This window comes from Galeopterus variegatus, unplaced genomic scaffold (genome assembly GCF_000696425.1).
Source record: "Galeopterus variegatus unplaced genomic scaffold, G_variegatus-3.0.2 Scaffold3159, whole genome shotgun sequence".
Lineage (NCBI taxonomy): Eukaryota > Metazoa > Chordata > Mammalia > Dermoptera > Cynocephalidae > Galeopterus > Galeopterus variegatus.
Window position 1 is genome coordinate 215,609 of NW_007729270.1, and position 11,945 is coordinate 227,553.

General features: G+C 36.8%; 1 protein-coding gene across 2 annotated transcripts; it reads right to left on the reverse strand.

Moving 5' to 3' along the window:
• Positions 1-2,483: 2,483 nt before the first annotated feature.
• On the reverse strand, positions 2,484-11,573 carry MTX3 (metaxin 3). Of its 2 annotated transcripts, XM_008584154.1 has the most exons (9): positions 11,478-11,558; positions 10,916-10,985; positions 10,476-10,552; positions 9,258-9,350; positions 8,428-8,610; positions 8,205-8,281; positions 7,543-7,700; positions 6,138-6,226; positions 2,484-3,096 (listed from the first exon to the last, which is right to left on the reverse strand). In XM_008584154.1, exons 1-9 carry the CDS (start codon positions 11,556-11,558, stop codon positions 2,986-2,988), a joined length of 939 nt encoding a protein of 312 aa, XP_008582376.1. In that variant the 3' UTR covers positions 2,484-2,985. The 2 variants fall into 2 exon arrangements, with proteins under 2 accessions (XP_008582376.1, XP_008582377.1); XM_008584155.1 differs by lacking the exon at positions 6,138-6,226 and having other exon boundaries at positions 11,478-11,573.
• Between the last annotated feature and the right edge of the window lie 372 nt (positions 11,574-11,945).

Sequence of the window (11,945 nt, forward strand, 5' to 3'; positions counted from 1 at the left end):
AGTTTTGAAGGAATAACCATCCTCAATGTTCTATACAGTTTCAGTAGTGTTATTTAAATAATCAGTCCTATGGATGATTGATGAGTTTGTTGATGAAGGATCTTCATCCTGTAAGAATTACCTGACCAATTTGTTTGCTCCTATAGTACCAACAAAAATATACACAAGCAGATTCCCATTTATCACGTTATCCTCCTCCATCATCTCCAAAAGACAGTGGCTCACAGAATTTTATTTAAGACTGAACAAATTTGTTTGCTCCTATAGTACCAACAAAAATATACACAAGCAGATTCCCATTTATCACATTATCCTCCTCCATCATCTCCAAAAGACAGTGGCTCACAGAATTTTATTTAAGACTGAACAATTTATCACAGCAGTCTCAAAGTTTATCTAAAACATATCCTGACAGGCTGATCACAAGCCCTTTGTCCAGTCTGAAAAATTGTTCCTCTCCTCCTATATACGTGGCTGGTCCCTAAAGTATTTTGTGCTGAGTTATAGCTTCCTATCATCGCATTTGCTTACACAAAAAAAGCTCAACTAAGTAACGCAACATATAAATCCTCACTTACCTAAATCACATTTTGCATCTTAGGACAGTTAGTCTGGAAGCATCATGGACTATACATTATAATGTAAGGTTAAAAGCAGTTCAAAGCAGGAATGACCGAAAAGCAAATAAATCATACTACAGTCATACTCTCTACTAAAAAAGACAAATACTTGTTATTCTAAAATGACCTCTTTTGATTGAATTTCAATACATGAAACATTACAGTATACTTCTTGGTTGAAGTCTGTGAATTATAAGAACATGATCTCTCACATTCATATAAAACTTTAAATACATTTTCTTCATAATGGACATTAGTAGTTTTACTGAAAGAAAAACTTACATAACCCAAGTATTATCTTTTGACCTTGCCTATGGAGAAACTTTTGGAGTTAAGTTTACCATTCAATTTTAGAATCTGTTAGTGTTATCACTGATATAGTTCTTTCTCCAACAATTTTTTCTATTTTTTCAAAAACCAATTATAATTGTCCTGTTTTACATGTGTTTTACAATTGTAAGCCACTTCAAATGCTCTGTGGAAGGCTTACTATAAATCATCATTGAAAATGACTAACCCTGACTAAAGCATAAACAGATGTCTGATTAATGTGCTAACCACATTTCTCCAATATGTATCAATCCCAGAGGACAATAAAGCTTCATGATCATGATTCTCAATATAAAATATTCATACAGATTTCAGATTGCTGAAATCTAATAACCTGCCTTTGAAGATTAACAACACACACACGCACACGTGCGCACACACACACACACGCACACCCTGCTGTAGAAGTAATGTGAAACTCCTTAGGTACTTTCCTTAAATGCATCCAAACAGATGAACAAGATTTTGAAGACTGTGCGCACACACACACACGCACACCCTGCTGTGAAACTCCTTAGGTACTTTCCTTAAATGCATCCAAACAGATGAACAAGATTTTGAAGACTATCTTTGTTTCTCATTTAGTTAAAATTTTCAAGAAAAAACATTTACAATGACTTAAAGACTCCTGTATAAATAGCCACCTAAATACAGAACAAATTGGGAGGATGCAGGTCAAACACAATTGAGCCCCACTCAGCTCAAAGTAGACAAGTCTCCTGACCACAAAGCTTGTTTTCTCAACATATGGGTTTCTGCTAGACTTGATAAGATTTGCTGAGCACCATAGTAATCTTTTAAGACACTAATCAAAAACATGGTCCTACATTTTAAAAAGCCCAGAAGTGGCTTTAGGACAACAGAAGCACCTCAACCACTAAAATAAGCAAGTTTCTATTTTAAGTAAAATTACCACACAGCAAATCCTTTAACAATTCAGCAACCAATAAATAGAAAATATTCTTAAAAATCTGCTATTTTTGATTATTCCTTTGGATCCTTCAACTGTGGTTAAAATATATGGAAAATAATTGGTTGTTAGAAAGCTTCTGACTGCACAATATGCTTCTTATGAAAGAATACTGGCCTGAGCCAAGCATGGAGAACTTGGACCAGATGCACATTAGGTATTTCTATTACCCTGGCCACAGCAAGGGCTCCTCCTGAGTAGTGTCTAACAATTGGGCAAGTTTCAATAAGATTTTACAGCCTAGCATAATAATGATGACCAATAACGATATCCTGGTATCAATACAAGAAAGAGACAACTAGTGTTAAAGATGAACTACAAATACACAGGTCTAAAGTTGTCACATTCACCCAGTAAACTAAAAGAGCCCTTGCTAACCTATATTGAACACATCAGCAAATACCAATGATATACTGAAGTGCATGTTAGCAGATGAATATTATATGTAACCACCTTTAATATTTATATATGTGGTACTAAACCTCCAAAAGATTAGACTTATGAGAACATAATTAAAGAACACATTCCTCATTGCTTTTTAAAGGTAAATACAAGCTTTTGTATTGAATTTATAGTTTTCCTTGTTCTTTCTAAAATAGGCATTGGATTTCTAAACAGAAGAGAAAAAAGCTTCAGCCAAAGAGCTACATATTAGGTATTTAGTTTCGTCTAAGAAAATTAAGTTAATAAATTGAATAAATTAACCTGAATAAATTAAGAGTGCACATTTAGAACAGAATTGTAGCTTTTGGTCAGCAACACGTGAACCAAAGGCAAAAATCTGCCAAGATTAAGGCAGGATTTTTTTTATATACAGTACAATATGTTTTCTTCCCCTCACCCACTAAGTTCATCTAGCATTCACTTTGATGTTACTTAAAATGCACTGCCAAGCTAGAATACAAGCTTCCTAATTAAAAAGAAAAAATAGATGTCATATAAAGTTCTTTTTGTTTTGGAGTCTTTTTTATACCTATTAATGGTATTTTCTTTTTGCCTTCACACACTTGGTGTAAGAGACTACTGCAACAATCATATGGCTCTTGCCACAAAGCTTGACGACTGTCAGAGTGATAACCGTTGTACAGAATTACTTTCTTCTTCTGCTGGAGTCAGTTTAAGTGTTGGCAGTTTCCGAGGAGGAAGCTGAGGGCTTTGGCGAAGATTGTCATCCATCTGTAGAAAGTACAAAAGATACATCTGACTAATGCTGTGGCACCACTTATGTGGATTGTGGTCTCCCTGTCCAAAATATAGCCTAGAAGAGTACAGAACCATATGTTTCCGGGACTGCTAGAAAAACCTTTTTCTTACAAATAATCTCTCAGGAATTCTAAATGTCATACCTCAAATACCAGCTGACTCAGTATCTGTAATAAGTGATGTGGCTCACACTTGATACCTTCACAAAATCATACTAATTTCACAAAATGAATATTCCACTGAACTCAACCATAGCATGACTTAGTTTAAGAAGTCTTCTAATGATAAGTGTAAAATTTACACTTAAGTTCCACAGTTTACAATGTATGGTCAGATGTAATACTCATTTGATCTTCTCAACATGCTGTGAAGAAAAGGCAGACATGGTCCTTCCCTACTTTATTGATTAGCAAAACAAGGCTCAGAAATTTAAGTGATTTGCTCCAGGTCACAAAGCTGGCATTAGAGCTGAAACTTGAACCTGGTCTTATTCCAACACTACTGTTCTTTCAACTATACCTCTTTGCTTTAATGAAATGATCTGTACTCCACTCAAAATGACCAGCTCTTTTAAGCTTTTAATATGTAGACCAAAGGAAGTTAGAAAAAGAGGCAGAAAGAAGGATAAATTGTTTAGACATAATCCGGAGGTCTTCCAAACACTGGATCAGTTCTAAGCCTGCCTTAGAGAAACAAATTAATATGGAGCATATTGAGCATATTAAGAAAATGCTTCAAAATTTCAGACTTACTCTAACGAGAAGCCCATTAACATCCCTAGAAACACTAGGATACAGGTTATTTAGAACTGAATCAGACCTTAGAAAGCTATCTTTAACCAGAGTACCCTAAAAACAAAGTGCAAGATTCAGGTCCTGTTGCTGAGTTCACTATCAATTTAACTTAAATGAAAGACTTGAAAGCAGCTCACATCCAAAACACAAAACCAACAGAAAACAGCATATCACCCACTTGAAAGACAGGCTTTTTTAGAGTTCTGCATATGTGCAGAATATTCAAAACTCTCCTTTATCTTCTCAAGATGCTATTATAAAGTATAGACAAAATGTTTCAGCAGAGGTATACAGGATTTGTAGGAAAGGAGAGAAGATTAATTTTTAATTTTCCAACGGAAAAAAGTATTACCAGTGACTATTAAAATCAATTGTGTTAAGATGCTTTATTTTTTCTTGCAAGAACTAAGTTCCTCAAACACAGCTCTTTCTTTTTTCAAGCTCCAAATTTTCTGTCCAAATTGTGAACAGTGGTAGCCAATAGCATTTGTAGCTCCACCGTCTTGTAGCAAACAGCAAACCCCATGCTCCCCACTGAAGAGCAGGTATGAATGAGTTGGTGGGTACAGGGCAGGGAATGCCTGATAGAAATGGGTCAGGAAACTTTCATATACTGATGATGACAGAAATGTACAAAAAGGTGATAGGGCCTCTTGGTTTCACCTTCTGCACATGTAGGTATTTCCCAGTTCCCTTCCCGTATCTCTCAGGAATTTGCCACACAAAGAAAATGGAAACTATATTGGATAGCGTTCATCTAGCAGACAAGTGCTTTCCTTTATTCACACTTAACGTATTTCCTCCCGTGTAGGTATTTCCCAGTTCCCTTCCCGTATCTCTCAGGAATTTGCCACACAAAGAAAATGGAAACTATACTGGATAGCGTTCATCTAGCAGACAAGTGCTTTCCTTTATTCACACTTAACGTATTTCCTCCCATGAAACTTACTGGGTTGAGTTTAGAATTGAGACAGACTAGGCTTTAACTCAGTTTACCAAAACTTCAATAATAATGAACTCTTACAATTTTACTACCCTGCTACTTCTCAAATTTTAACAACATATAAAATACTGCAAAAAGAAACAGAAGGTCATCCCAGATAACACCATTTGTAAACCTGACTACTAGTACTACCAGTAATGGACACACAGTCTCACTCATGTGCTAGGCAGCTGATTGATGGGAAAATAACTAACTGTAAAGTTCATGCTAGTGTTCCACTTTTAGGGTTCAAATTCCCAGTCTAAGTTTTGCCAGCTGAATGACCTTGGGCAGGTGACATAAGCTACTCTCAAAGCTTCAGTGTCCTCATCTGTAAAATGGGGATGATAATACTGAAGTACCTGAACACATAGAGCTATTGTAATATATTAAATGAGAAAATCCACATAAAGCTCATATAATACAGTGCCTCTTACTCAGACCTCAAAACTGCTAGCCACTGTTATTAGGCCTTGTTGCCCCATCAGTTTGTAAAAGAATGAAGTATTATTCATTTGCATAAGAAAAAGCAAGTTTGTCAGACACCTGGGGAAAAATGTGCAAACCTCTTATATTTTTCCAATTAGAGTCGCCCTTGAAATTTCCATTGTTGGTTTTCTCCGCTGCCCAGTTCCTCAATATCTCTTACAAAATGAACACCTCCAAAGTGGCAAATATCTACACTGGTGAAAAACTATAGCCTACATTTAGAACAGAGAGGAACAGGAAGGAGAAAAAACAAAACAGTTCACATGGAAGAAAGAAAAAGACATCATGGTGCTATTAATGAGAAAGGAGTAAGCACAGGTGCTTACAATCTCAAGAAATGTTAACCTCAGAGATAGGCACACAAACAAGAAGTGTTTTTGTTTTGTTTTTTTTAAAGCCAATCTTTTGGGTCTCCTACCTTGAAAAGTACAAATTGTGTGGTAAAAGTAAACCCAAAACCATTATCCAATGTTTCCAAAGCAGTCAGGCCACTACTGGCTTCAAAACATTCTATTATATAAAACTTTAGTAAAAGTAGATTTAAACCATCCAATGTTTCCAAAGCAGGCCACTACTGGCTTCAAAACATTCTATTATATAAAACTTTAGTAAAAGTAGATTTAAACAGCTTCCCGAAAAGTAAACTCTTTACAAAACTAAAAGGGTGAAGTTAATGCATGACCCAAATTACAATATTAGCTGTCGAAAATACTAAACTACTATAAAATAATGATTGAAGTAAACTTGACCTTTTCAATCAAGTTGGATTCCTTATTTACAAGTTGTGTGAGTTTCTGCAGATTTGCATCTACTGTTTCTTGTCCAGCTGGAGACATGCCTAAGAAGCCAGGACAGAAATCAGAGAAAGACAGGAAATTTTGAAAGCCTTTAAAGCTGTTTAGATTGAAAGAATTTTTAGTCTTCCCATCCTCCCAAGTGCCCCACCCTTCAAAAAAAAAGGCAAAGAGAAAAAAAATATTCTGGGTTCAAAGGAGAGTTAAGAAAGGGTAAAGTTCCAAAACCTAATCCTGAACAAAAGGAGTAAAATTTGTGTCCTAAGTAGACACTGTTAGCCAAGTATTATATAGCTAGCCACAGAAATTAGTAAAGAGCACAGCAGTCCTCATTTCTTTCTCAAATTTAAGCTGTACCTTTCCCCCACCCAAATAGGTCTTTGGTCACAACTATCTGGATAGCTAAGGCAGTGACTCTCAAACAGCTACCCACCAGGCATCCAAAGTATTTATTTGAAAAATACAAATTCCCGGGATCTATCCCTAAGAGAGTCTAATTTAGTAAGTCGTATACACCCCAAGACTTTTTATCTGTCATGTAGTTAAGTTTGCTGCACTGCTTGAAAGTAACAAGGCTGAACATTACTTAACTTTATGATTCCCAAACTACTAACTCCTCTCTATATACAAAACATATAACCCACCAGAAAAAATAAACTGCCCACCTGAGCCAACAATATTTATAACTTCTGTTTCTTTAAAGGACAATTTCAGCCAACTCACCTAATACAAATTTAGTATCCCAATCACTTAAGTACAAGGCCCCACACTCTCAGAGAATCAGATCCTAAGTGACAGATGCCCTCTGCTACATCTCTAGTCGGATGTAATCAGTTTTCAAGTAATAGAATCATGAGAGTGTACCTCACCAAAATCAATCTGCTGCTGATTTCTGTTCATGCAAGAAAATGCTAGGAGCAGCAGGTAAGAATCATTTAAAGTAATTGCCTATTTGCACTGGGATGAATACTATTTTTCAGCAGAGACTTGTTTCCTGTGGTTTCATTTTTTAAAAGAAAATGACCCACTTCAAAGGGACAACACTTAAAGAGCAAGAAGCAAGAAACGTATAAAATCCAGAGGAACAGATAAAAGGCAAGTATCTGTTTCTCTTTTAGAAGAGAAAGATAGAAGAAAAAGATATTTGCCTTTTATCTGTTCCTCTGTTTAAATATGAATTAATACATGGGAATAAAAATAAAGTTAGAAAAATGCAACTTCTTGTAGTGCTACAAACCAGTAAAGACAATACACAAACTTTTTTTTATTAAAATAAATAATAAATTTTGCTTATGTATCCTTAGAAGACTATGCAAATACTGTATGCAAATAAACATGAGCTGAAGAAGAGCCAGCTTACCTCCAATACTAAGCCTAAAATAACTGTTTAGGATGTCATCACAAAAGCGACACAGGTTGGAGAGCTGTTTCAGATGTTCTTGTAACTGAACTTTAGGAAACCGTACTTTATAAAGAGGAGCAAGAAAACCAAAAACATAGGCATCCAAGGTAGAAGGCCTAGAAATAAATTAAGAATTTTTTTAAAGCACATAAGAAAATATTAATTTGGGATTGTGTTTAAAGTTTATTTTCCAAACACATTTGAAAAATGTACTTGAGAAAAGTACTTGAACAGTATACAATACAGTCTTTAAAGAGGTTTACTACCCATTTTAGTTTATGAAAATGATGCAACTAGGGTTTTACTCTTCTTAAGTCATTTTTAAAAACTACTCTATTTTATTTAGAACAAAACGAAGTTGTAAATTACAAATTCATTTTTACTCACTGGAAGGAGGAGGGTGGGAACAGTCTTAGATGTTTTAATTCACATATGCAGACGATAAGTCAATGTTAGATTATCACTGATAGAAAAAGGTTCCTGTAATAAAAATCCATTAAATCCTACTTCTTAAGTGAAAAACTCATCTTTGGGGGAGACAAGGGAGCTTGCTTTAAATAACTGCTCACTGAATATGTGTGTGCAAAGTATCAAAATGATTTTTAAGGGAATGTACTCACGTATCTCCAAAGAAAAACTGAGATGTTCCCAATCTGTGTGACAGTAGATTTAGGCACTCCTTGGCATCTCTGTATATCTAATAAGGATGAAATTACATCTCAAATGTAGGAAAGATGTTCTAAAATCACTTTTGAGGCAGGCATCTCTAGGTAATCTCATCTCTACTATTTCTCTTGTCTCTCCTGTGGGGAGCCTTTGCTTGAACAGTAATCCAGACCATACCTGTGCTTCCACTTCTTGGAGGTGGTAGAGGGGAGGCTCTCCTCTGGTCAAGAGAATCCTATTCAGTGCTCCCTTAGACATTCTTCCAGGCAGGATCAAACTCAAGGGAAAAGGAATTTGTGAAGCAAACCATGGCTTTGTCACAGTAAAGTAATTATCACTCTCAACCCAGAAAGTGTGAAGCTACAAAGGGAGAGGGAAAAAATAAACAACAAAACACTACAAGGATGTTCTTTTACTAAAAGAAACATCAGCCGATCAATGTGAGAGTTTTTCATAAATATCTTTGTATAAAGTGAATTCATGCAGGTTTTTTTTAGAATGACTCAGGATTAAACAAGATTATTTTAAACGTGTGAGTTTTGTTGACTGCTATATCCCAAGCACTCAGAACAAGGCCTGGCACATAGCAAGCACACAATAAATATTTGTTGAATGAATGAATTACAGTTCACCCAGTTTTCTATACATGGAGCAACAAGTTCCATCGCCCATAAAAAAGATTTTTATTTCCAAAATGACATCTTTAATTCACTCTGTTTCATATATCAGTTGAATGTCTAACTGAACCCAATTTCACAGGAACGTGAAAGAATCAAGATTAATATTAAAAAAGATTTTTATTTCCAAAATGACATCTTTAATTCACTCTGTTTCACATATCAGTTGAATGTCTAACTGAACCCAATTTCACAGGAACGTGAAAGAATCAAGATTAATACATAAGTGAAATTTTCTCTCTCAAGCCTTTTTCATTGTTTTTCTTCTAAACAGACTAAGTCCATTTTCAACTAGGTCACTAAAATACTGTAATATTCAGGAATGCTCACCACTGCAGGGAGAAGCTTCTCTTCAAGGAGAGCAATGTAAGCCAGAGTATCTGCCCCTTGTTTTGCTGACAGTTCATAATCAGCATTATATTTCTATTAAAAAACATAAAACCAAAGACCCTCAGAAGTCAAAGAGCATTCCAAATACTGTGAATCTCAACAAATTAGGATTCCTATTCTTTGTCACAAATAGCAAACATGATATTAAAAGGGGAAAAGAGAAATATAAACCCAATGAAAACTGCTTAATGCACATAATGTTCTTAGCACAGCATCACGCACACAGGCCAATGTTAGTCATGATTTTTTTAAAAATTAACTATATTATTTCAATGCTTGTTAATGACCTAGATCAATCCATGACACATAGTACAAACTTAATAAATAAAAATGATTATTAGTTTAACAAGGAAAAAGTTCCAATTAATTTCATTTTCCCCCATGAAAAAAGAAAAGAAAAAACAACAAAAAACTCCCAATTTAAAAAAATTCCAGGGCTGGCCAGTTAGCTCAGTTGGTTAGAGAACAACAGCCTTATAACATCAAGGTCACAGGTTTGTATCCCCATACCAGCTAGCTGCCAAAAAAAAAAAAAAAAAAAAAAAAAAAAATTAAATTTCCAAATTTTATTGATACAGATTTTTTTCTAAAAAGTATTGGCAAAACCAATTATAACTTTTGCATTTAAACAAATCTTTACATGTTTAAACACTTCAGATACATTATATAAATCTTTATTGTTCAAACCTTTTGGATATATTATTCCCATAAAACATTCAACTGCTATAAATGTTTTTAAAAAATAAGTTACTAGTTGGTGAGAACTCAGCACAAAATGTGTAGCAACTATGTGACCAAATCGACAGTCCTATTAATAAGTGTATTAGTGAAAATGGCTAACTTGAATCTATTTATATCTAAATTTCAATAAAATCCAAGCAACGTGCATGAAAACATAGATTGACTATGCCTCACCATGACTTTCAAATCACAGTAAAACACGTGCTTTACAGCAGTGATTCCCAAGTCTTTTTTTATCAAACTCCAGGTATCTCCAATTGTCCAATGAGTTGGCAAAAAAGAATTCTTAAAAAAAAAAAAAAAAAAAAAAGAAGAAGGAGGAGGAGGAGGAGGAAAAAACCCCAAACCTTACAATGTATTTTTTAGAAAAGTAACATGCAGGGATCAACAATTTACTTCTTCAAAGGAACCACCCACCTGTTTTCTTAAAAAGTTTAGTATTTTCGCCGGCTGAGAAACAATGTTGTCTTCAGTTGTCAAAATGGGTATATCACCTATAATCAAAAAACAGTTCACATACGAGGAAACACTGAGATTTCCTCAAGAGATTCCAATACCCTAAAAACTATGCCAATTGCACATTTGTAAGGGGAATAAATGAATAAGCTCATCTTCGTTTTCTGAAATTTCATAAAGACAGTTCTAGAGAACATTTTCATTTTTCAAAATTTCCCCTGATTTGGCTTGCACTTTGAGGTATTACTCAGAATGATCAAACTACAAGCAACACACAGCCAAGGTCATACATAGTAACAACTAAAATCCCAAGGTGCTCTATGGCTATGTGGCTCAAAGCTTTAAATGGAAGAAAAAAACTTAAAGAGGGCAGAAAGGGTGTCTAAAAGTTTACACTGTACCTCTTGAACCTCTCCAGGTCGTATCTATGATATTGACTTTCAAGGGTGCACCAGAAAATTTGGCATAAGCCTGAAACAGAGTTTGCAACAAAACATTTCAGATTGAGTACGTAATGCAAATCTGCAGAGCAATTTTACTTCACAGCCCCGTTCCCCAAAGGCAGAAGGCGCCTGACACAGAGGCCGCGTCCCACCCCCTCTGCTCTCAAGTCGGGAATGCGCGCTCCGGCTACCCGGCTTTCGGGAACCTTGTTCCCCAAAAGCTCCTGGGGATGCGGGGCGCGGCGGGTGCGCCCCCTGCTTCGGGCTTTCGCTCCACCGCCCAGCTTTGCAAGGCTGAGAAAACTCAGAGCCAAAGGGAGAAGCCTTGACGCTCTTGCCCACCTATGCCGGGTCACAGGCCAGGTTGTGACTCCTCGACGGGAGGGAATCCAGAGCGGTGCGGCGAGCAGCGCCCGGGCCCGCCTCCGCCCTGCAGAGCCGTGGGAAACTGGAGCAAGCCAGCCTCGCGCCTCTGGCCCCGCCCCCTCTTCCCGCGCCCCGGCCCGCGAGGCGGCCTCACCATCACCACCAGGGACTCGCTGTGTACCGACGGAAGCCCCCAGCCGCCTCCCCAGCAACTGAGCTCCAAGGGGGCCGCCATCTTGCTAGGGCTGACCTTTACTATCCCGGAAGTACTTTGCCGCCCAATTTCCTGCACGTGAACCGCGGGGGCGGGGTGAGGGGGGTGAAGGGCAACCTTGGGCTCCGGAGAGGTGCGGAAGGGGCTGCGGGAGGTGTTAAAGGCACATTGAGGAGCAGCTGGGAATAGGGGTAGGGGTCCTGGGCATGAAGTCAGGCAGGATCACCAATCGTTCTTCACGTATTTATTGGATACCCCCTGTGTTCTGAACATTAATATGAACATTAATTGAACATTAATATGCTAGACCTAAATGAATCCGTAAAATAAAAATGACAGTTTATTTACAAGATTGTTGTGTTTAAATGATGACCTAGAGGGGAAGAACTTGGCACACAGTAGGCACCC

Excerpts from the sequence above, each read along its gene's own strand:
- MTX3 (XM_008584154.1), bottom strand. The coding sequence starts at position 11,558 with ATGGCGGCCCCCTTGGAGCTCAGTTGCTGGGGAGGCGGCTGGGGGCTT. Across the intron at positions 8,282-8,427 it reads TCCAAGAAGTGGAAGCACAG|ATATACAGAGATGCCAAGGA; the intron begins GTATGGTCTGGA and ends CATCCTTATTAG. Across the intron at positions 6,227-7,542 it reads TTTTAGGCTTAGTATTGGAG|GCATGTCTCCAGCTGGACAA; the intron begins GTAAGCTGGCTC and ends CTGGCTTCTTAG.